The sequence below is a fragment of the Pelophylax lessonae genome (genome assembly GCF_965119305.1).
Source record: "Pelophylax lessonae genome assembly, chromosome: 4".
NCBI lineage: Eukaryota > Metazoa > Chordata > Amphibia > Anura > Ranidae > Pelophylax > Pelophylax lessonae.
Window position 1 is genome coordinate 643,589,797 of NC_138771.1, and position 25,519 is coordinate 643,615,315.

Here is a 25,519-nt window from a genome sequence, read left to right on the forward strand (position 1 = left end):
GATCTTAGCGATTACATCCCTGGGTACACGTTCTGGGAGGTATGTCGGCGTTGGGAGCCTATGAGCTCTATTAATTACTAGCTCATGGGACTTAATTGATGGAAGCAGTTCAGCAATCATTTTTGAAGAAATGGGTGAAGATCCGTTGAGGAGACCGTCTCAGGGATCCCCCTGAATTTCTCATTATTCTGACGGGATCGGTCTTCCAAATCCACCATTTTAAGTTTCATGTTGTGGATTTATTTTGCTAGATCCTCATGTGCATCTGCCACATTGTGGTCCTATGCATAATCTCCCAATTTATTTTCAATATGATCCACCCTTTCGCTTATAGCTTCAATTTCTTTGGTGGTCTGTTTCATGAAGCTGGCCATATCATGTTGTAAGGCTCCCCCAAGGGTTATGAGCAAATCTTTGAGTGTGGAGTCCATTATGGGTTAACCCACAGTAGGAAATGCATTAAGTTTCTCACTGAAACCATTGGCTTCCCTGGGAATATCAGTGTCAGCTAGGGAGTTACTGTTTCCCAGTTTTCACTTATCTTCCTTTGTTTTTTACTGGGCTGCTGAAAGCAGAGGATGGCAAATCCTCTTCTGATCCTGGTGTGACTGAATGGCTGTGCTGGGAGCTCCCTTTGGAGAAGGCAGCCAACGCTGTCTGTGTGAAGAGGCTGTGGCATCAGCGCCATCATGGAAGGCTTGGGCGCCTGCTGGGTTGAAAAAAATCTGTGAGCCTACGAGGCCCTGCACGGTCTTTTCTCTTCCCTCTCATATCATCGCCACTTCCCTGGTGTAGTACAAGGTGCTTGGACAGAGATTTGCTCGTCCCCAGTCACTGGTAGTCGTTAGATGGAACCTGCTGAGCCAGATCAAGTCTACAGTGTGACCATCTGCTCTGGCAGCCAACCAAACCCCCCCCCCCCCCCAAGTATTATTTTTGTCTGCACCAGAGTTCCTATGCTATCTGTATGAGTCACTTTTGACAAGTTTTATTGACATCATGAGGTAAATAGTGGACAAGTAGGCAGCTCCATCACACAGCCTATGATTGATGGACTCAGCTCTGTTTTTGTGTGCTCTAGTGACCAGCAAAGAACAGGCTGGCAAGCATAAAAAAAGAACTCTGATGGTTTGACCTACTAATAATAATTAACTAAGAAATGGTACATTGGGAAAAAAAAATAATTTCCCTATAGGTCGATCCCATGAAAACATCAATAATGGCTTTATATACCCAGGAGCTCTATGCTATTAATTCTGCTTACCTATATAAGATACAGTACTCAGAAAAATACATGATCACTATATAGTTCAACATCTAGTGGGAAAATACAATGTTTGTGCATCTGCTGAATTGTGTTTTATTAATATTTGCTGCTTTATGTAAGTACATTTTAAAAGATTTACAAGTGACCATAGGCTCAGATCACAAGGATCATGAGCTTTATTTTAGCCACATAACTATAATGTTTAAATCTCAATGGATTTAGTTAAAATTATTTGACACCTTTTTAAAATAACTATCCTTATCCTGGTTATGTTAGGCTTGTAAAATAAATCTAATGACAATCTTTTGATAGTAAATTATTGTGATTTTAGCTATTTTTTTGCTTGTCATATTAGTACACCTGCAACTAAAACAAGTACTGTCTGTGATATGTGTAAAATAAAGTTAAAACAGCGCTAGCATCACATTAAAAAATCACTAGTGAATATAATAAAAATTAGTTAAAGTGCAAAGTGGTCAATATAAATAATGTAGAAAATATATAAAAAAATATATAAAAAATGTGAACCAGCAATAAATTGTAATGAATCACAATGTGATATACATTAATTTTCAATTTTCAAGGTGTATCTCCTTCTTTTAAGGTTTAAGCATACCTTAGAGCAGGGGTGTCAAACTCAATTTAATCGCGGGCCGCATCAGCATTTTGATTGCCCTGAAAAGGGCCAGTTGTATTTGTAAGACCAGATGTCCACAGCATTCCTACCCTTACATAAGATGTCAACAGCCTCTCCACCATCAGAAGTTGGGTCCCCCAGCCTCCCTTACATCACAGTGCACCCCCACTGCCTTGTGCTGCTGCTGGGAAGAAGCTGGAGGCAATGCTGGAAAGCGGAAAGTATAGGGGCCTGGAGTAGGGCCAGAGGAGGGCTGGAGCTTTTCTGCAGCTGCAGGAGAGGTGTGAGGGCCACATGAAATGGCCTGGAGGGCAGGATTCGGCCCACGGGCCTTGTGTTTGACACATGTGCCTTAGAGAATGATAGTATACACCAAAAACTTGTCCTAAACATTTGAATTTTTAGCTCTTTTTAAAAGCTATAAAACATAAATACAATGCAACACTTTAGAACAGTAAAGCACAGTTCAAGCTTTCAGGTCTTTTTCTTTTTTTTTTCCTGCAGACTTTGAACAATTGCTTGTTATGCACACTCAACAGTCAATAACATTATGCATCTACTCTTATCTAACATAAAATAACTTTCTTTTATTTTGCATCAGTCAACCATGTGTAAAGTATAGTAATTTGGAAATCACTTATTTATTTCCAATTAAGGAAAATCTGATTGCAATGAACAACTGTGTTTGTTTTTCTTCCACAATTTGCCCATGTACTATCTCATTAAATATGCCAGCTGCAGAAGAAAGCAATATTTAAAATATCATTGGCAATACATATCATATAGCCTATCTTTCTTATCCCCCACCATGAAAATTCCATTTGAATCATTTTCACTGATAGGTTGAATCCTCTTTGAAAAAAAACACTGTTGCCCCACCCGAAAATTATGGGTAAAAACAATATGACTGTGGCCACTGTAATCCACTTCTTAGGGTTTCAAATTCCAGAAAATATAAGACTTTTGGTCTTCTTCCTCTTTCTTATGATTTATTGTGTGACAGTTGGTGGAAACCTCCTGATCATCACACTGGTATCCTACGGCAAAACCCTCCATTCTCCCATGTACTTTTTCCTTGCTCAGCTTGCTGTCTCAGATATCTTATTAGCAACTGATGTTATTCCTAATACACTCCACGCTGCTTTTGTTGAAAATACTATGATAGTATCAATTTCCGATTTTATTGCCCAGTTTTATTTTTTTGCTGCCACGGAAACATTGGAATGTCTTCTTCTGACGGTAATGTCTTACGACAGGTATTTGGCCATCTGCAAGCCATTGCATTATGCTATGTTAATGAATCACAAGGTTTGCTGGATAATAACCCTCATATGCTGGACTTTAAGCTTTGTATCTGAATTTATTCACACTTTAACCATATCCAGATTACAATTTTGTGGCACCAATATCATCGACCACTTTTTCTGTGATCTTGACCCGATCTTACAACTCTCCTGCTCTGATACCACCACTGCTCAACTAGAAGCTACAATGCTGAGCGTCATTTTTGCTATCATCCCATTCTTTGCCATCATTGTATCATATATTTATATTATAGTCACTATTTTAAAAATCCCATCTATTAATGACAGACAGAAAGTTTTCTCAACATGCAGTTCCCACCTGACTGTTGTGTCCATATTTTATGGCACTATTATTTGTGTTTATTTGGTGCCCAGTAGTGGGCAATCATTGAACGTTTCTAAATTCCTGTCATTACTGTACACTGTGGTCACCCCACTACTGAATCCAATAATATACAGCCTGAGGAATAAAGACTTGAAAAAAGTTGCAGGAAAAATGATTGGAAAGTTTTTGTACTTGTGTTTGAATAATCATCAAAGCTTACAAATGACTTGAAATATATCAAACTTTTTTTGTAGTTTTAAATAGAAGGAAGAGGGGTTCAAACCCCTTTCCAATTTAATGCTTACAATCTAATGAGAGTGCAAAACAAATGCCCAAGAGCTCAAGGTTTTACATGGTAAAATTTATCATCAATCAATCAATTTTATCATTAAAGCAGTATTAAACCCAACTTTTTAAAAAAAATTACAGGCAGGGTTTTTATAACAGAAGAGGTCTTTGCTGCTATAGATGTCCCCTCCCCCGCCTGTCAACGTCAATGTGATCTGAGCTGCACGTTTGCATGCCTGGGAGTGACATCATTGTGACCAGCTATTCAAGTGGCCAAAGCTAGAACACAGAAGGAAGACCAAGCAAAGCTGGAAGCACCCAGGACCAGCAGAAGCAGTGGCAGCATAGTGCTGGAGGGCTCCATTAAGTCAGCCATAATGTGATAGTATGTGGTGTATACTTGCATATTATGACATAAGACTACAGGGGCTCATTTTTTAAAATTTCTTAGGATGGAGTTTAATACTACTTTAAAAAATGTGGACTTTTGGATGTTTGTTTGGTGCTCTCATTGGATTGCATGTATGTCGATTCTCAACTTCAGGTCCTTTCCCTGTTCCTGAGGGGAGTGTCATTTCTGTGGAGTGCTGCTGAACAAGAGCCAATGTTCCCAGTGACAATTTCAGTGACTCTTAGAAAATTCTAATCATTATCTTGTGTTTCAATAGATAATGCTGTCTGTGTCTCCAAAAGGAAAATGCATACTCCCTGTGTATCCTGGTGACTATTTTCACTGGGACTGAAAGAGATGGGAAGTGCTCAATTTTGAATTGTCCCCAGGAACAAGACCCTTCCAATGGAGACATGCATTGCAGAGGGTATTTCCTTCAGTTTTGACAAATTTTATCTTTTCCTGTGGTGTCTACAGGGCAGAAAGTGAGGGAAAACCTCTACAATGGTACATGGGGGTTGATTCACTAAAACTGGAGAGTGCAAAATCTGGTACAACTAAAAAAACAAATCCAGTTTTTTTTCTCAAAAATGAATTGAACAAGCTGAATTTAGAAGTTGATTGCTAGTACAGTATGTAAAAAAAAAAAAAACATGTATGTATACACTGCTCAAAAAAATTAAAAGAACGCTTTTTATTCAGAGTATAGCATCAAATAAAGGCCTCGATGGTAAGGTTTGTCTTTTTGCTGATGACACAAAGATATGTAACAGGGTTGATGTTCCTGGAGGGAAATGCCAAATGGAAAAGGATTTAGGAAAACTAGAAGAATGGTCAGAACTCTGGCAAATGAAATTTAATGTGGATAAGTGCAAGATAATGCACCTGGGGTGTAAAAACCCAAGGGCAGAATATAGAATATTTAACACAGTCCTGACCTCAGTATCTGAGGAAAGGGATTTAGGAGTAATTATTTCAGAAGACTTAAAGGTGGGAAGACAATGTAATAGAGCAGCACGAAATGCCAGCAGAATGCTTGGATGTATAGGGAGAGGTATAAGCAGTAGAAAGAGAGAAGTGCTTATGCCGCTGTACAGAACACTGGTGAGACCTCACTTGGAGTATTGTGCGCAGTACTGGAGGCCATATCTCCAGAAGGATATAGATACTCTAGAGAGAGTTCAGAGAAGAGCTACTAAACTAGTACATGGATTGCAGGAAAAAACTTACCAGGAAAGGTTAAAGGACCTTAACATGTATAGCTTGGAAGAAAGAAGAGACAGAGGGGATATGATAGAAACTTTTAAATACATAAAGGGAATCAACTCGGTAAAGGAGGAGAGCATATTTAAAAGAAGAAAAACTACCACAAGAGGACACAGTTTTAAATTAGAGGGGCAAAGGTTTAAAAGTAATATGAGGAAGTATTACTTTACTGAGAGAGTAGTGGATGCATGGAATAACCTTCCTGCAGAAGTGGTAGCTGCAAATACAGTGAAGGAGTTTAAGCATGCATGGGATAGGCATAAGGCTATCCTTCATATAAGATAGGGCCAGGGACTATTCATAGGATTTAGATATATTGGGCAGACTAGATGGGCCAAACGGTTCTTATCTGCCGACACATTCTATGTTTCTATGTTTCTATGTTAAACTCCTGGGATATTGATCTGGTCAAATAGGTAGCAGAGAGGGTTTTTAAGTTTCAGGTGCTTTGGTGTTAATAAAATTAACAAAAGGGCAGTAGATGGGCAACAATGAGACAACCTCCAAAACAGGAATGGTTTTACAGGTGGAGGCCACTGACATTTTTTCCCTACTCATCTTTTCTGACTGTTTTTCACTAGTTTTGCATTTGGCTAGGGTCAGTGTCACTACTGGTAGCAAGAGGCAATATCTGAACCCTCCAGAGTTTGCACAGGCATTCCAACTTATCCAGGATGGCACATCAATATGTGCCATTTCCAGAAGGTTTGCTGTGTCTCCCAGCACAGTCTCAAGAGCATGGAGGAGATTCCAGGAGACAGGCAGTTACTTTAGGAGAGCTGGACAGGGTCATAGAAGGTCCTTAACCCATCAGCAGGATCGGTTTCTGCTTCTTTGTGCAAGGAGGAACAGGATGAGCACTGCCAGAGCCCTAAAACATGACCTCCAGCAGGCCACTGGTGTGAATGTCTCTGACCAAACAATAAGAAACAGACTTCATGAGGGTGGCCTGAGGTCCTGACGTCCTCAAATGGGCCCTGTACTCATTGCCCGGCACCATGGAGCTTGATTGGCATTAGCCATTGAACACCATAATTGACAGGTCCCCCACTGGCACCCTTTGCTTTTAACAGATAAGAGCAGGCTCACCCTGAGCACATGTGACAGACGCGAAAGGGTCTGGAGAAGCCAAGGAGAATGTTATGCTGTCTGTAACATCATTCAGCATGATCAGTTTGGTGGTGGGTCAGTGATGGTCTGGAAGGCATATGCATGGAGGGACGCAGAGACCTCTACAGGCTAGACAATGGCACCCTGACTGCCATTAGATATTGTGGTGGTATCTTTGGACCCATTGCCAGACCCTACGCTGGTGCATTGGGTCCTGGGTTCCTCCTGGTGCACAACAATGCTCGTCCTCATGTGGCAAGAGCATGCAGCCAGTTCCTGGAGGATGAAGGAATTGATACCATTGAATGGCCCCCACACTCGCCTGATCTAAATGCAATAGAACACCTCTGGGACATTATGTTTCAGTCCATCGGACGGCGCCAGGTTGCGCCTCTGTCTGTTCAGGAGCTCAGTGATGCCCTGGTCCAGATCTTGGAGGAAATACCCCAGGACACCATCTGTTGTCTCATTAGGAACATGCCCCAACGTTGTCAGGCATGCATAAAAGCACATGGGGGCCATACAAAATATACAAAATACTGAGGACTATTTTGAGTTGCTGCAATGAAATTTCAGCAAAATAGACTAGCCTGCTGCATCATTTTTTCATTTTGATTTCCGGGGTGTCTTAGAATTCAGCCCTCTGTAAGGTAATAATTTTCATTTCCATAAAACGATGTGGCATCCTTTCATTCCTAACACATTACCCAGTCCATATCAGTTTAGATATCCAGCATATTTTTCCCCTTTGCGATCTGTTTTTAAAGTGTTCCTTTAATTTTTTTGAGCAGTGTATATTGTTTCAGTTTTACATTGATCTTGTTAATGTAATACTTCCATATGTTCCCTTGTACTTTTCTCAATAAAATTAGTTTGGAACAAAAAAAAAAAAAACAAATATATACAGTATATACAGTGGGGAAAATAATTATTTTATCCCCTGCAGATTTTGTAAGTTTGCCCAGTTCCAAAGAAATGAAGGGTCTATAATTTTTATCATAGGGGTATTTTAAATGATAGCGACAGAATATCAACCAAGAATCCAGAAAAATCACATTTTACAAAGGTTATAAATTGAGTTGCAGTTCAGTGAGTAAAATTAGTATTTGAACCCCCATCGAAACACGACTTAGTACTTGGTGGAAAAACCCTTGTTGGCAAGCACAGAGGTAAGACATTTCTTGCATTTGGTAAAAACCAAATAAAAAGAATAAATTAACCGCGCTCAGTCCAAAACAGTCAGATCTGAATGCAATAAGAATATGGAGGCTGCCAGCTCCAAAGGATATGATTTTAATCCAAAAGGTAATACTAAAACAATGGGGTGCAGCGCTAATGATAATAATATTATTTAACCACTTTAGCCCCGGAGGATTTGGCTGCTCAATGACCAGGCCCTATTTTGCGATTCGGCACTGCGTTACTTTAGCGGACAATTGCGCAGTCGTGCAACGCTGTACCCAAAGGAAATTTACATAATTTTTTTCCCATAAATAGAGCTTTCTTTTGGTGGTATTTGATCACCTGTGCGATTTTTATTATTTGTGCTATAAACAAAAAAATAGCGACAATTTTGAAAAAATAACTTTATTTTTCACATTCTTTTATATGAAATTCTCAAAAAAAAAAGTAAAAACTAAATATTTTAACATTTTAGGCCATTTTATTTTCTGCTACATATTTTTGGTAAAAAAATTGCAATAAGCGTATTTTGATTGGTTTGCGCGAAAGTTATTGTGTTTACTAACTACGGGAAAGATTTATGTAATTTTTTTTTTTTTTTTACTAGTAATGGCGGCTATCTGCGATTTTTTTTTGTGGGACTGTGACATTGAGGCGGACATATTGGACCCCTAACTGACATTTTTGACACTTTTGGGGGTACCAGTGACATTACTACAGTAATCAGCGCTAAAAATATGCACTGTTACTGTAAAAATGACACTGGCAGGGAAGGGGTTAACAGCATGGGTGATCAAGGGGTTAAATGAGTCCCTAGGGGCGTGATTCTAACTGACAGGGGGTGTAGCTTGTGAAGTAATCACAGAGACATGTGATCCTATATAGCAGGATCACATAGCCTCTGTGATCACTTCAAAAACACGGCCGCCTCCAGTGCGGACCCTGTGGCGTGACGGCGTGGCTGCTCCCCCGATGAGTTTCTCCTTATCAGGCATCAGCTGGGACCGGAGCACGTGCCTGATAAGGAGAAACGTGCCGGGGGAGCAGCCACGGGGTCCGCACTGCAGGCGGCTACGTTTTTGCATCTTGGAACCATTGTTTGTGCTTAGTTCCTCCTCCTGCCATGTAAGTGTGTTTTTATTTTTAGTAAAGTTTTTTAGAGGATAATGCACTATTGGCACCTTATATTTTTTTCCACCATGAGGGAGCTACACTAAAGAAAATTATTACCAGCCACATTTGCAAGTTGGATAAGGTGTAGTGGAGGAATCCCTAAGTCCACGTATTGGAACCACCATAGGACACCTTTCACCGGGCGCATCCATATATTAACATTGGTTCATGTCTACCCTCTTCGCACTTCTGGTAAGAAGTTTGCACTAACACTTGGGTGATCTTTCACTTTATTCACGTGTGGAAAGTGCTTGTTCACAATTAAGGCTCACATTGCATCGTTATCTGGTAAGGAACTACTCCCTCTACTTCACATATAAGAATATATTGATTAATTAATGAATGGATTGAAGATCTCCTGATTCATTGAAGTTCATTCTTTGGCTGTTTTGGGATCAGTGTGAATGATCTGAGGACTTTACTCATCCTATATGTGTTATGGATAACATGCCTGTTTATATGTTTATTTGTACACTATTTTTTCATTACCCCTTCATTTAAAGGTTTTTCATATTGTGTGGGAATCACCAACAATTTGGATTATTTAGATGTGAATTTATTTTCATTTCTTATTCTTGTTGAGCGCACTACACTATTTTCTATTTTCACCATTTTTAACTCTAGTGCTGCCACAAAATTGGAAGGTTAGCGCACCCCTTTCTTTTCACAATTAGAGCATATAACTTATCTTCCCTTCTAAGAATAGGTTTAGACTGGATATCAAAGGCCTCACCCTATTCTAACTACTCTCTTGATTCTGACATGGTTCACCCCTACTCCCTAACAGCTCTCCTCCACTGCAAATAGAAATCAATCAATCCCAACCTGCAGCATAACCCTCTCTCTCCCATGTGACAAAGTCATAGCGTGGAGAGAAATACAAAAGAGCTTACACCTCTCACCGTCCATCTCCAGAGACCTTCCAATTCAAGGAAACCCAAACTTCTCCCCAGGCTTTGAAAATCATATCTAAGCCAGTTGGCAAAGTAAAGGCCTCACAAAATTTTCCTCTCTATGTGATTTAGACTGTAGCTCACCTTACGCCTTTTTGGTCATAGCACAAAAATACTCCCTACCAAAATCCCATATCTTCTATTTTGGCAATGTATCAACTTAATTCACTCTTCATGCAGGGAAGGCAGCAAACAATTCAAGGTGTCATTATCCGATTGCCCTCTCCAAGTAGGCTCTTACACTATTTCAGACATCTACAGACCTATGATCAGGAAATCTCCCCCCTCCTTTCACATCTTCTTCTGTAGTGAACTGGGATAAGGACTTCCCAGATTTGGAACTTCCAAACAAATTGCTGCAAGGCTTCAACAATGTCCTTCAGCGAATTCCTTTCGAACAATGGAGGGAAACCCATATGAAAATTCTCCATCATGCTGGCATACTTTTTCTAATGGATAAAAACAACCCTAAATCCACCTCATGTCCTCTCTGCAACCAGCCAAAACCCTCCTTAACACATCGCTTTTGGTCATGCACATATATATCTGCTATCTTCATACAAGGAATCACTCTGCTCCACCTACCAAAGGACCCTTTCCTTCTAATCTTTGGATATTGGGACAAACAACTTTTAACATGGTCATCCCCTGACATACCCAAACACAAAGATTGGATCCTAATATGCCTACTCACAGCCTAAAGAGCAGTTCTAAAAAATGGGACTTCCTCTTCATGCCCAACAATTTCACAGATCAAACAGGAGCTAATACTTTTACATCACAGGGAAAAAATCAAAGCAGGCCTCAACCACCAGATCACCAAACAACATTTCCCTAAATGCTGGCAGGCTTTCATGGAATCCGCTTTACCCCAGACATACTCAAATCTCTTCATCAGTCCTTCATTTACCACAAGGACATCCAACTGCTTCATGACAAAAAGGACATCTCTTGAGATCTCCACTCTCTCTTACTTAAACACCCCAGAGATTGGAACTTTTCAAATGTCCTCCCTTTCATATATTACCTCAGCGATCAATGGACAAGCTATCACTTTTTTAATAACCACAGGCTCGGCTGTCATACCTGAAGAAAATGGTTGCAATGCCCCCCCCCCCCCCCCCCCAAGATCCATCCAGTTATATATTGTACATAGTCTATGGTATTGGACCTATTATTTCATAGTTATTTTTATTGTTTTCATTTTTATTCAGTGTGCTCACCTCTCTTCCCAGTTTTTGGAAGAGGTGAGGGTTCAAAGAATGATCACATTCATCTCCTTTGCTGATTAACAATTTAGAAGCACTCAGCTACCTCTCTGAATTATTTACCTTCTGTCTTCTTCTTTGTACCCTAATGAAAAAAATCTAGTTAAGGTATTTTGCTCAGATCTCTGTAATCAGCACCCCGTCACAAAATGTTTAATTTCTGGCAACTTCGTTCCCACCTGTCGTCTCATTATATCTGTACTGTAAAATCCTTATATATTTAGAATGGAGGAGTATAATAGAGAAATGAGACCTTAGGCTGTGGGGGACATCCCACATCTGGTTTCAAATGCTGTCACTGTCGTTGACCAATCAATGTTTTTTTGTCAGGGATTTCAACAGGTGGCAAATTTGGAGGCGATGAAATTTCTTAGAATCTGGAATATCATATGTGTCTTTGAGGTATTGGAAGGTGACGACACTCCAAGGGGACAGTAAGGACCAAACCATCTTCAAGCCCTTGCTGTGTAACCAGTGATAGCTCTGCAGACTCTCTAAACCCGGCGGGAACAAAGGGCATTTGAATATTTTAAGAAGGAAGAGGGGTGGCGATATCATATGAGCCAAATATTTTATAGAGTCCAATACTACAAGGGAATAGGGACAAGATAGGGTGATTAAAAGTTTAGGGTGCAGTTGGGATGGGAGCCAAGGTAAAGAGGAAAGTGGGACAGGGTCAGTGTTTTTCCCACAAATAGTTGAACAAGAGGAGTTATCTGAGCCACTTTGTAATAATAGGTGATTATTGGCATCCCTAGCCCTCCCTGAGTCTTAGGTATATGGAGTAGGTGTCTATTCAGTCTTTGCTTAACCAGGCCCCAGATGAACTTGAAGAGAAGATGCTGCAATGAGCGGGGGATATGCGGGGGTGACCAGAACAGGTAAAAACTCTAAAGGGATAAAGCAGTTTTGGCAGGACAGTCATCTTTACAGCATATATTGGCCATCACCAGGAAATGTGTGTTTTATTCCATAACTCTGGTAGCCTAGAACAAAAGTTATAATGAGAGGGGGGTAGTTGGCACTATATAAGACTAAGTATGTCAAGAAAAGTGTGATTCCAAGATAAGGAATGGAGTTGAACCATTAAAAGGAAAATTGTGTTTGCACCATCTGAAGAAGCATTTAGTGCATGGGATTTGGCCTGATTTGCACAGAGATCTGAAAGGGAGGAGAAGCTGTTCAGCAGGGATATCAAATTGGGAAGCATGATATGCAGTGATGTGATGTACATCAAGATATCTTCAGCAAAGAAGGCTAACTTATGGTGCACACCATCCAATTCAATACCCCTGATGTCAGGACAAATGTGTGTGGCTAGAGGTTTTAGGGCAATTATAAAGAGAAGTGGTGAGTTCCTCAAGCTATAGAGAAGGAAGGTGATTCATGTCCCATATACTTCACAGTTGATGAGGGGTCACTATACAGGGCAGCAATCCATTTAAGGAATAAGTCACCCACGTCCTTATGGGTAAGAGTCGCTCTGACGTAGGTCCAGAATGAGGTGTCAAATGCTTTCCAAATGTCTAAGGAAAGCAAAACTAATTGGTGAGCCTGGCAGTGTGAAGAGGAGTGTTCAACGGATGTCTAAGGGGCAGGAAGCACCTGGTCTTTAAGGATCAGGCAGTGTAAAACCTGATACAGTCGAGTAGAGAGCACTTTGGCCAGGATTTTTATAGCGACACTAAGGAGTTAGATAGGACGAAAGTTGGCTAAGGTTTGGGAGTCTTTATATGGCTTGGAGAGCATCACAATAGAGACCCATAACATAGTCCTAGACATACTTCACCATGCTTAAGGAGGTTAAAGAGTGAGGTATGGTGCTGAACATCTGCGTCCAATAATCTTTTGTAGAAAAGGGCTGTAAATCCATCTGGACCTGGTGGTGTGTTGAGTTTTAGATCCCTGATAACCTGCCATACTTCCCTATCCATACTGTCAGCTCCTAATGCTTTCCGGTGAGCTTGTTTTAAAGATGGCAGGGCCGTCTCATTGAGAAAGGAAGCAAGGTCCAGAGAAGGTGGGTCTTTTGAGGAGGAATAAAGTTTCGACAGGTGGTGTCCAAATTCATCAAGGATCTTGGCAACTTCCACATCTCAGCTTCATTTTCATCTAATATCATCAATGATAATTTAACTTAATGCTGACAAATTGTTAAGAAATAACCTGGTAAAAAGAAAAAATGAAAGAAAAATAATTTCTTATAACAATTATAATTGGTCCCTTGAAAATATTGCTAAGCCATTTGTATTGCATTTGTATTAGTGGTAGCATGCAATTTATTCTGTATATTTATAAAAGCCATAGAACTCTAATCAGACAAAACACCTAAGGCCAGGCTCACAGGGCTGTGACACGGAAGTCTCACGACTTCCGATCCGACTTGACTTCATGTCCGACTTCAATGAACGGGAACTGGCTTTGATCCGACTTTGAGATGATTGCGACCTGTCCTTTTACCAATTAATACAATTCCTTTGCTTCTGGTATAGAGGATACCTCAAGCCAAATAAAAAAAAAAAAACAATTGGCATGGGGTCCCCCCCCCCAGCTTCATACCAGGCCCTTTGAGTCTGGTATGAATCTTAAAGGGAAACTCCATGCCAGAATGTAAAAAAAACAGCATGGGGCCCCCCAAAATCCATACTAGACCCTTATCCGAGCATGCAGCCAGGCAGGTCAGGAAAAGGAGGGGGCAGGCGAGCGCCCCCCCCAATGGACCATACTAGGTCACATGCCATCAACATGGAGGGGTGGGTGCTCTGCGCCCCCCCATCCCAAAGCACCTTGTCCCCATGTTGATAGGGACAAGGGCCTCTTCCAGACAACCCTGGTGGTTAGCTTTTGGGGTCTGTGGGCAGGGCTCTTATCAGAATCTGAAAGCCGTCTTTAACAAAAAGGCCCCCATGTCCCGCCCCACCATGTGAATGAGGATGGGGTACATTTCACCCCTACCCATTCACAAAAAATAAAAAAGAAGTATAGTGTTACAAAAAAACAAATGTTTTTTTATGACAGGTCCTTTATTAAAAAATGAAGAATGTCCCCCGTTATAGCTACAACGTGTCTTATTCCTCTGGTTCCACTACCGCTGTCTTCTTCCTTCGATCTTTTCCTTCCGGCGATGTCTTCTTCCTCCAGTGATGTCTTCAGCCACCACCTTCCTGCTAAAAAAAATGGTTCTCCTGCAATGCTGGCTCCCACCATTATGTCAGCTTCAGTGTTTGCCAGTTGTTATATAGCTATGGGGTGTGGCCACCCAGTGACGTCATCTGAAGACCCTGCCCCTTGTAATGTCACTTGCTCGTTAATAAAAAAATTGGGTCCCCCCACAAGACCACATCAGACCCTTCGGTCTGGTATGGATTTTTTAAAATGCCATTTTTTAAAAAGATTTTGGTGTGGGGTTCCCAAAAGATCCTCAGAGTACAAGTCGCATGCTGCAAGTTGGATCAGTTAAGATGATGCTCTGACTTGAATGTAACTTACATTCAAATCAATGGGCTGAACTCATGCCCAAGTCGGAACTTTTTCAAAGTCAGACTGACACAATTTGGACCAGTTATGAGGGCTCAGGAAACAATTGATTTTGACATGTCATGCGACTTGTGCTCTCGAAGTTGGAGCGTATACCGGACCAGTGTGAACCGGCCCTAAGAGGAAATATGAATCTGCTGAATTCTATTTGATTTTAATCTGCTGGTATTGTTGTTGCTTTAAATATAGCTATTGGAAACAATTTGCAATGCATAGATTTAGAATGCAAAAACTCAAGTCAAGTATTTTTTTACTTTGCAAGCTTGAACAATATTTACAAATTGTTACTACTGAAGGATCATTAGCATAATGCAACAATTGCTCGCAAACAAACAACAATTTTCTTTCTTACTTTTACTCTATAATGTGTACAGTACAGTATTGTATGGAAATCAATTGTCCACAGTTTTGTTACAAATAAAATTAGATCTGGTTTATTGCTGTGTGTCATTTTACTATGCATAGGAGTTCTCTTTCTTTCATATTTCCTCCTTCACTCTCTTCCTTTCTTTTCTATTTCTTTCCTTCCCCTCTACCGACCCTCTTTTTTAATCTATACTTTTTTCCTTCCCTTCTTTCTGGCTTCTGACCCCCATTCCATACAAATTTTGTTGGAAACAATTTTATCTGCTGAAAAAATTTACTTCAAATAAATGTAATTGAATTTTAAATGATTCTGTCCTCAGGTCATTGATACAAACATGTGGCTGTGATTGCTGCCATCCACCTCCTGGGGTTTCAGATTCCTCCAAGCATAACATTTCATGTCTTCTTTCTCTTTTTTTATATTTTATTGTGTGACAGTATGCGGAAACCTTCACCACATCACAGTGGTGTCCTACAGCCAAAACCTCCATTCCCCCATGTATGTTTTCCTCTCCCAATTAGGGATGGGCTCTGTGTTCGAGTCGAATGTAGGTTCAACTCGAACATCAGCTGTTCGTGTGTTCGCAGAACAAATGGGGCGCTCTGCGGGAAGTTCGCCCACCGATGAGCACCCCATAATGCACTGCGCTGTTGCAGTCCAATGATTGATGATGATTGGCCAAAGCATGCACCTGACCTGTATGCTTTGGCCAATCACAGCACAATGTCCTGTCAGAGTCATGATTGGCCAAAGGCAGGGTACCTTTAGCCTTTAGTGCCTTTAATCTCCCCTCAATGCTTCACATAAAAAATGGCACGCATTTCATTGATTTTGCTCTACCCAATTTGGAAAAAATGTCCTGCTGTCTTCCTTCTCTTTTGCAGTTCTACCTCCTGCTGCAACCAAGACAAACCAGTAAATAGTAAATTTCTTTGACCAGTCCACTTACCAGGAAGTACTTTCAAACCTTCTGGCTACCTCAGTTACAACTTTGATGTATGAAATTCTTTATCCGCTTGCAGACCACCCGCCGCAGATATACTGCGGCATTCTGGCTCGGCTGCGTGAACCGCCTTACCTGTACGGCGGTTCGTGGGAGTGCTCCTGCCCCATTAGGAAGCAGGGAAGCTGATGCATGGGACTGGCAGCAGTGATTGCCACTGGGCACCCACGGTCACTCCCCGCTCAGAGAGAATGACGGTCTGCTGTTGCAAACACAGTACTCTCGAATGAACACAGAGCACCTGTGATCCTCCTATGTAGGATCACAGGTCTCTGTGTTGATTTCAGAAGTACCTCCCCCATACAGTTAGAAAACACTCCCCTAGGCTCACACTAAACCCTTTGATCACTCCTGGGTTAACCCATTCCCTGCCAGTGTCATTATTACAGAAACAGTGCATATTTTTTAGCATTGATTACTGTAGTGATGTCACTGGTCCCCCCAAAAGTGTCAAAAATGTCAGTTAGGAGTCCGATCTGTCCACCGCAATGTTGCAGCCCCACTAAAAATCGCAGATCGCTGCCATTACTATTAAAAAATAAATAATTAAATAAAAGTGATATAAATCTTTCCCATAGTTTGTAGACGCAATAACTTTTGTGAAAACCAATCAAAATACACTTATTGAGATTTTTAAGAAAAATATGTAGCAGAATACAAATTGGCCTTAAAAGATGAAAAACATTATTTTTTTTTTTTTTTTTTTTTTTTTTGGGGGGGGGGGGGGGATGTTATATAGCAGAAAGTAAAAAAAATATATATTTTTTCAGAATTGTCGCTATTTTTTTGTTTATAGCTCAAAAAAAAATCGCACAGGTGATCAAATACCATCAAAAGAAAGCTCTTTTTGTGGGGGAAAAAAAAGACATCAATTTTATTAGGGTACAGCGTTGCATGACTGTGCAATTGTCAGTTAAAGTAATGCAGTGATACAAAAAATGGCCTGGTTATTAAGGGGGCAAAACCTTCCAGTCCAGAAGTGGTTAAAGTGTTTGTTACCCTAAAAAAAATAGAGAACCTGTTTCCTTAGTGCTGATTAAAAAGCACAGTGCTTGTGCTGTCTAACCTGCACCTCTTGAAACTGTAAAAAACCTGACTGATCCTGCCAGTTTCTGCCCTTCCCCCTGTAAACTGACCACGGTGTATAATGACTGCTGAGCCCTGACACCGTGGCCAGTTTATGTGCCTCCATAATATGCTGTGTCCCCTCTCTGCTCTCCCCCTCCCCTCCCTGCCTGTCAGCTCAGAGTCTGTGTCTCTGTCTCCCCCCCGCTGCTGTTAATAAAAAAAGAAAACGTCACTGCCAGCCCCTCTCTTTTAAGCTCACATCCTGCACTGTATAAGTGTTTTTTTAGAAATGAAGGCTCTTAATACCTATTTGTGCTGTAGTTTCAGGGCGGTCACGCTCCCGGTTGCTCTGCTATTATGATTCAGGGCTACAGTAGGAGGAGCTCGGCGGTCATGTGACTCCCGACTGATATCAGAGGGAGAGCTATGCTCCTCCTGCTGTAGCCCTGGGTAGTAATAGCAGAGCGGCTGGGAGTCACGTTCATTTAAAAAAGAAAACACTTATACAGTGCAGGATGGGAGCTTAAATGAGAGGGGCTGGCAGAAAAACATCATGTAGGGTTACAAACCCTTTAAGATGGCGGTTTCTACCATTAATTTAGATATTGGAACCTTCTCCCTCTCCTCCTCTCTTTTCTCTAGTGCTCTTTTTTTCGCCCTCATCCCTTTTCCTCCACATTCAATCCTTCTGCCCTTCTCTACCCTCCCTTATTTCTCTCCCTCTTTCATATTAACTACAGTGCACTCATTTGAGGTTTATAGCTTAATTAAGGTCTTCCAGAGGGTTGGATGTGACCCATGGGAGATTTTACATCCATTCACTCTGTTCTGCCCTAATGGGACACTATATGGACTATCTACGCTTGTTCTGTAGAGTAATTTATGTATAATGGCTACATCTATCATTGTAGAAAATGTACTTCACCATGTCATGTTTTATTATTTTTGACTTTGGTATAATCTGTACTGTAGTTTATATATCTGAAAAAAATCAATAAACAGTATAGGAACATCAATAAAGTATAAGAACAGGTGCGCTGCTGGGATGGCTACTACCCACACCTATAGATGAACTGCAGCACTCACCACCAACACAAGTACTCAAGGGCTTGCAAAAAGAAATATAAAAGCAAAGGGTAGTGCGCTATTCGGGTGTGTGACAAAGCTAAAACTGTGTTTGGGTTTTGGGTTTTTTTTTTTTTTTTTTTTCCCTCTCTACACTTGTGTGTCTACCATGGAGGAGATTAGAGTACTATCACTGAATACTAAAGGACTCAACCAACCAGAAAAAAGACGTATGCTTTGGGAGGATTTGAGACGTATGAAAGTGGATATAGCTCTGATTCAAGAGACACATTTAAGATCTAATAAATTTCCAATTTTACAATCCAGACATTTTCCTCATGTGTACCACTCTACTAATGAGGAATCTAAGTCTAGGGGAGCATTTATTCTTATTACAAACAGATTACCCTGGATATACCGAGACTCTATTGTGGACCCTAGAGGTCGTTTTGTCTTCGTAAAGGGCCTGGTAGGGGAAGCCTTGATTACAGTGGTATCCCTATATGCACCAAATTATCAGCAAGATTTATATTTATCTCAGATTTTGGATAAATTGGCAGATTTTGTTGAGGGACAATTGATAATGGGTGGAGATCTAAATATCTCGTTGGTACCCTCGATGGATGTTTCTTCGGGATCATCCATGACGGCACCTAGGGTGCATAAGGAAGTGTCCCGCGCCCTTAATCGGGCGCAACTGATGGATGTGCGGCTCTTTCACCCGTCAGAATGGGATTTCACTTTTTTTCTCCACCACACCAGGTCTATTCTAGACTGGATTATTTCCTGATTCCACATGCACAACTCCACTCAGTAATTGATACCTCTATAGGCAATATCACGTGGTCAGATCATGCCCCCGTGTTCCTTAGATATTCACTAGGGAGGATGTCATCAAACTCCTCAAAGGTATGGAAATTGAATGAAAGTATATTAGAAAGTCCTGGGGTGTTAGCGGAAGTAACAGAGGCCCTTAGGGAATACTTTAGAATTAATGATACGGACGATTGCAATACCGGCCTACTATGGGAAGCCCACAAACCCGTTATACGCGGAATACTGATCAAACATGGGGCACGCATTAAAAGGGAGAGAGAGAGCACCCTCCAGTCGTTACTGGTTAGGCTACAAAAAGCAGAAGCATGCCATAAACATGCTCAAACACCAAATAATACGCAGGAGCTGGTTACTATCCGCCGACAGATCATGGACATACTCCCTGAAGGAGCAAAAAAGGCTATCCAAAGAGGAAGGAAAATAGGATACGAGGTAGGAGACAAATGTGGGAAGGCATTAGCAAATGCAGTACGTGATCTTAGGACTTCGTCATATATTACTCAGGTGAAGAATAAGCAGGGTAAGAAACTAGTGATGCCAACTCAGATGACGCAGGTTTTTCGTGAGTTCTTTAAAGACCTTTATAATCTCCCAGTTGCTACCCCGGATCTGGCCCAGGTGAAGGAATATATTGCGAACTCAGGGATGCCTCGGCTATCCTTAGAGGTGACGGAAAAACTCGAGACACCCATAACACAATCAGAAATACTCCAAATTATTAAATCGATGAAACCGGGTAAGGCGCCTGGACCGGACGGGTTCACTCAGTTTTATTATACCTCTTTTTTTCAGAACTAGGCCCCTATTTGGAAAAGCTTTTTAACACCGCCAGAGAAGGACCAGCCTTTCTTAAAGAAACTCTGAAAGCACATATTACTTTAATCCATAAGGAGGATAAGGATCCAGCAGATTGTAGTAGCTACAGACCGTTCTCCCTTTTAAATTTTGATTTAAAAATGTTTACAAAGTTACTGGCAGCACGATTGTCCCAATATGTACAACCGCTGATACATTTAGACCAAGTTGGGTTTATTCCTAATAGAGAGGCTAGGGACAACACAATCAAGACCCTTAACCTAATTCATATTGCCTCCAATGCCCGCAAACCGGGAATTTTCTTAAGTTCAGATGTCGAGAAGGCATTCGATCGGGTCAATTGGGATTTTATGATCGCAGTACTGAGGCATGTGGGCTTAGGAAACAATATGCGGAATTGGATTTCGGCATCCTATTCCATGCCATCTGCACAGGTTAAGGTGAATAGTTTTCTTTCAGATCCCTTCCCCATTAGCAATGGGACACGTCAAGGTTGCCCCTTGCCACCCCTTTTATTCGCGTTGGTTTTAGAACCCTTTCTATGTAAAATACGAAGTCATCCGGATATCTGGGGTATTCCGGTGGGTGGGGTATAACACAAGATTTCAGCATACGCGGACGATCTGCTGTTTTCACTAACTAACCTGATGATATCACTACCTAACTTATTGCAGGAATTTGACATATATGGGAAATTCTCAAATTTCAAAATTAATTTTACCAAGTCTGCGGTGATGGGAGTACATTTAACTATACCTATGCAAGAGTCGATTCAAAAGAACTTTAAATTTAAATGGCCGGAGCAAGCTATTTGCTATCTAGGAACTAATATACCAACTAAATTAAGTCAACTATTTACTTTGAATTATCCTCCACTTATGGCTATGACACGGATACTGTTAGAGAAATGGCAGAAGGGACTACACTCATGGTTTGGGAGGTGTAATCTTCTCAAAATGTGTATCCTCCCAAAATTTCTATATTTATTTCAAACTCTACCATCTCAGATCCCATTGAAGTTTTTTAATCAGGTAAATACCCTATTTTTAAAGTTCATCTGGCCACATGGGAAACCACGGATATCAAAAAATTTGTTGAGCCTTCCGAAGAGAATGGGAGGGATCGCTGATATTAGGAAGTACTATCAAGCTGTCCACCTAGGTAGAGTGGTAGACTGGGGCTCCCACTTTAACGCCAAAATATCAGTTCAGATAGAGCAAGCACAGACCCCCGTGGCGTTGAATAGGACCCCCTGGATGTGGAGGGAATGCCCTTCGGCGTTGAAGACACATCCTCTGATAGGCGCGACACTGAGATAGTGTGAGGCAATTCGACTTAAACAGAGGTTATTCTCAAGAGACTCCCCACTCTACCCAATCTTAGGTAACCCTAAATTTGAGCCAGGATTATCTTCTAGTAGCTTTATGAGTCTGCGTAGAACCGTTTTTTTCCAGGTAACACATTTCCTGATAGAGGATAGATGGCCTACACTATTAGAACTGACAGAAGCACAGGGCCCTTACACTCTAGTGGTATGGCAGGCTTTACAATTGCGTCACTTTTTAGGTTCGCTCTCACCACCAAGTACTTATATCAGATCTCTGACGGAGTTTGAGGATTACTGTTCTAGTCAAGGCCAGAAGAAGGGCACTTTGTCATATATGTATGGCCTATTGGTTACTCCTCAGACTCAACCGATTTTACCCTGGATTCGTAAGTGGGAGATTGAGATGAGGAGAACATTCTCACCAGCCCAAATTAAGAAGATGCTCGCACTAAAATTAAAGTCCTCCAGATGCACTAAATTGCAGGAAACAAGTTATAAGATTATGTCAAAGTGGTATTATACACCAGCTAAACTGCATAAATGCTACCTGGAAGCGTCAGAGGCATGTTGGCGCTGTAACAGTGCAGAGGGAACTATGCTCCATATTTTCTGGGCTTGCCCCCGATTAACACATTTCTGGTCGGAAGTCGGTAGGATTATTCAGAAATTTACTGTACACACGATTCCAAATGATCCTGCTTTCTGTTTATTGAATATGTCGGATCTTCCGATGTCAGTATTTCAAAAAGGCATTATTGGCCATCTCCTTAGCGCAGCGAAGGCTTGCATACCCTCAAAATGGAAGCAAAACTCACCCCCTACGGTTTCGAGTTGGATACTTAAAGTGGAAGCAATCAGGAGGATGGAGGAGTTAGTATGGGCATCTAAATACAAGCATGAGAAATTCACTTTACTATGGGGAGGCTGGGATGGATTTGTGAAATCTGAGGAAGGAGCCTTACTATTGTGTGGTCGGTAGAGTATGTTGTTCGGTTGGTAGACTGGTCTCCTCCATGGTGATCACAGTGTTGGATTTTGGGGGTATGAGGGGGTTTTCCCTCACCCTTGGGTTTTTTTTTTTTTTCAGAGGTAAGGGGGGGAGGGGGGTTTATAGCAGATATGGTTTAACATGTTTTTTCTAGTTAAATATATCTAAGAATATGAAGATGTTGATAACTATATCGGTGTTGCCGGAATGTGCTTTTTTTTTTTTTTTCTTTTTCTGGTGATATTTTGTAACACAGTGACTGTAACTTTCAACAACGATAAAATAAAAAAAAGATTTAAATTAAAAAAAAATAAATAAAAATAAAACTGTGTGATAATCCAAGAAGTGTAATAAATTATAATTCTCAATCTAATAAACCTTATCCAAGATAATAAATATAAAAGGCACGAATGTAAATAAAATACTAAATGAGTAGAAGGCACAGATGTATAAATAATAATCCCAATTGCAGTGAGTATCTATACGTGCAAACAATGCCAAAAAAGTGCATAAAAATCTACGCCCAGAGACAAAAAAAATCTAATTTTGTAAAGTCCAGGAGGAGAAAGTTCAAAAAATGTATTCAAAAAATATTATAATGTTGAATAATATTTTTTGAACTTTCTCCTCCTGGACTTTACAAAATAAGATTTTTTTGTCTCTGGGCGTAGATTTTTATGCACTTTTTTGGCATTGTTTGCACGTATAGATACTCACTGCAATTGGGATTATTATTTATACATCTGTGCCTTCTACTCATTTAGTATTTTATTTATATTTGTGCCTTTTTATATTTATTATCTTGGATAAGGTTTATTAGATTGAGAATTATAATTTATTACACTTCCTGGATTATCACACAGTTTTAGCTTCATCACACACCTGAATAGCGCACTACCCTTTGCTTTTATAGTATAGAAACATAAAAACATAGTAAAGTAATGGCAGAAAAAGACGGAGTAGTTCATCAAGTCTGCCCATTTTTTCTTTTTTTCTTTTTGGGATTTTTTTTTTTTTTCGTTAACTTTTTGTCTGAGTATAGATCTGTGTTTGTCGCAAGCATGCATGCCATTTACTGTTGACTGTCTCGCTACCTCTTCGAGCCCATTCACACTAGCGCGACTTGTGAGGCAACTTGTGTTGCCCCAGGTAGCTTGACATAACAAAAGCAATGTTAATCAATCAGTGCCGTCTTAATTGGCACTACTGAAGTCGCTCCGACTTCAGAAAAGGGTCCTGTACTACTTTGAGGCGACCTGTGATCCGACTGTCCCATATACTTCAATGGGAGTCGCCTCCTTATCTTAATTGACATGACTTGTTATCAGACTTTCCAGGAAGAAGAAAGAGATTAGCCAGGAATTCCCCACAGACAAAGTCTCCTGTCTCTTCAAAGTAGTGCACAAGTCTCTTCCAAGTCTCTTCCAAGTCTCTAAACAAGTCTCTTCAAGTCACGGGGCGACTTTCTGGTAGTGGTAGTGTGAACCAGCACTTCTGGAAGTGTTTTCCAAGCATTATTTATACCAAGTATAATTTAAAAAATAAATAAATAAAATGATCATTCCTCTGCCAGTCTTCTAATCACCTTGTATGAAGGGATGAAGTTTTGACATAAGGTATCAAAGTGCTGCCTTTACCAAAATGATTTCCTGCACATAGTTATAAAGTGCAGAGCAAGGAATAGTAAGTCAGTAGCAGGTAAAAGATCAGCTTCAGGTTACTAGTCCTTTGTTCTTTGCAATTTTAGCAAAGCTTCTGCAATTTAGCTTCTATTTAATCTCATATCACAATGATAATTTACCTTACTTCTAAGAGTCTGCTGAAAAGAAAAAAAAAAACATCTAAAAATAATTTCTTGATTTAACAATGAAAATTGATCCCATGGAAATATTGCTAAGCCATTAATACACCCAGTTGGTGCATGCAATTTATTCTTCATATTTATAAAAGCCATGGTACTCTATATAATCAGACAAAACACTTAAGAGAAAAGGGATCTGCTGTATTCCAGTTGACTGTTTATCTCATGGTATTGTTGTTGCTGAAATTAAACTGTAGTTATTGGAAAATATGTGCAATGTGTAGATTTAGAATACTAAAACTCACGTCAATTTTTTTTTTTTTTTTTTTAATTTTGTTAATTTTATATTTTAAAGAAATTAAATTTGATATATATATATATATATATATATATATATATATATATATATATATATAATAAAATAAAACATATGTGTCACAAATAACAGTAGCGCAAGGATGGTCATTTTATATGTTATTTTATTTTGAAAACTTAAACAATATTTACTAATTTTTACTATTGGATAATCCTTAGCATTATGCAAGTGTTGCTAGATAACAAATAATTATTTTCTTTCTTACTTTTACTCTGAAAAGTGTAAAGTACAATATTGTATATATCCTCTCTTTTTTCTTTCTCTCTTTTTTTTTGTGTCTGCAGTTCATAGAACATTAGGTTGCACTGGCATAATTGATATCTGTATGTACAATGTTGTTGTTCATTTATACACGGAAATAAGTATATTGATTATATTTCATCTATTTAATAGTGAGACTGATACCTATGCTTTATTCTGAAGAGGCCACAGCGAAACCGGTCAATTCCAAAGCATAATGGACAATCCAAGTGTAACAATCTCATATAGCATATAATACATTTTTATGTAAAGTTGCTTTTAAATTTTTGTCATTAAATAAACTTTTTTATATATTTAATATATGAAGATTCTATTGGCTATTTAGTTGCTTTACTTCGGGGACACCTTAAAAGTCCCACAATCCCTCTTTGTTCTCTTTACAATATTGTATAGCGATCAATTGACAAAAGTTTTGTTCCAAATAAAATTAGATCTGGTTGATTGCTGTGTGTAACTTTACTATGCAAAGGGCTTCTCTTTTTAGTTCTATTTTTTTTTTTCTATTTTTTCTGGGTTTTTTTTTTCTTTTTTTCTCTCCCTCAATTACTTCTTTTGCTATTTCTTTCCTACTTCTCTACCCACCTGCCTTTTTAATCCCATAACTTTTTCCTTCCCTTTCTCTCTTGCCACTGACCCCCCCCCCCAAAAATAAATAAATAAATAAATAAATAAAAATAAATGGTTGGAATCATTTTTACTCACTGAGCAAACTAATAATTGTCAAATCAAATCAATTTATTTAATCAAATAAATGTAATATTCTGACCCCAGGTTAAGGATGAACCAAATGTGAATATGATTACTTCAATCCACCTCTTGGGGTTTCAGATTCTTCCAAGTATAACATTTTTGGATATGCTGCATTCCATTTGAATGTTTATCTCTTGTATTGTTGCTGTAATGAAACTG

The 25,519-nt window shown here is 39.9% G+C and overlaps 1 protein-coding gene across 1 annotated transcript; it reads left to right on the top strand.

The window, feature by feature from the left end:
- Nucleotides 1–2,792: 2,792 nt before the first annotated feature.
- LOC309552948 (olfactory receptor 1496-like) lies at nt 2,793–3,764 on the top strand (the record flags this gene model as incomplete). The annotated part of the gene is made up of 1 exon (XM_082253854.1): nt 2,793–3,764. The coding sequence occupies one exon, from the start codon at nt 2,793–2,795 to the stop codon at nt 3,762–3,764; it is 972 nt and encodes a 323-aa protein (XP_082109980.1).
- Between the last annotated feature and the right edge of the window lie 21,755 nt (nt 3,765–25,519).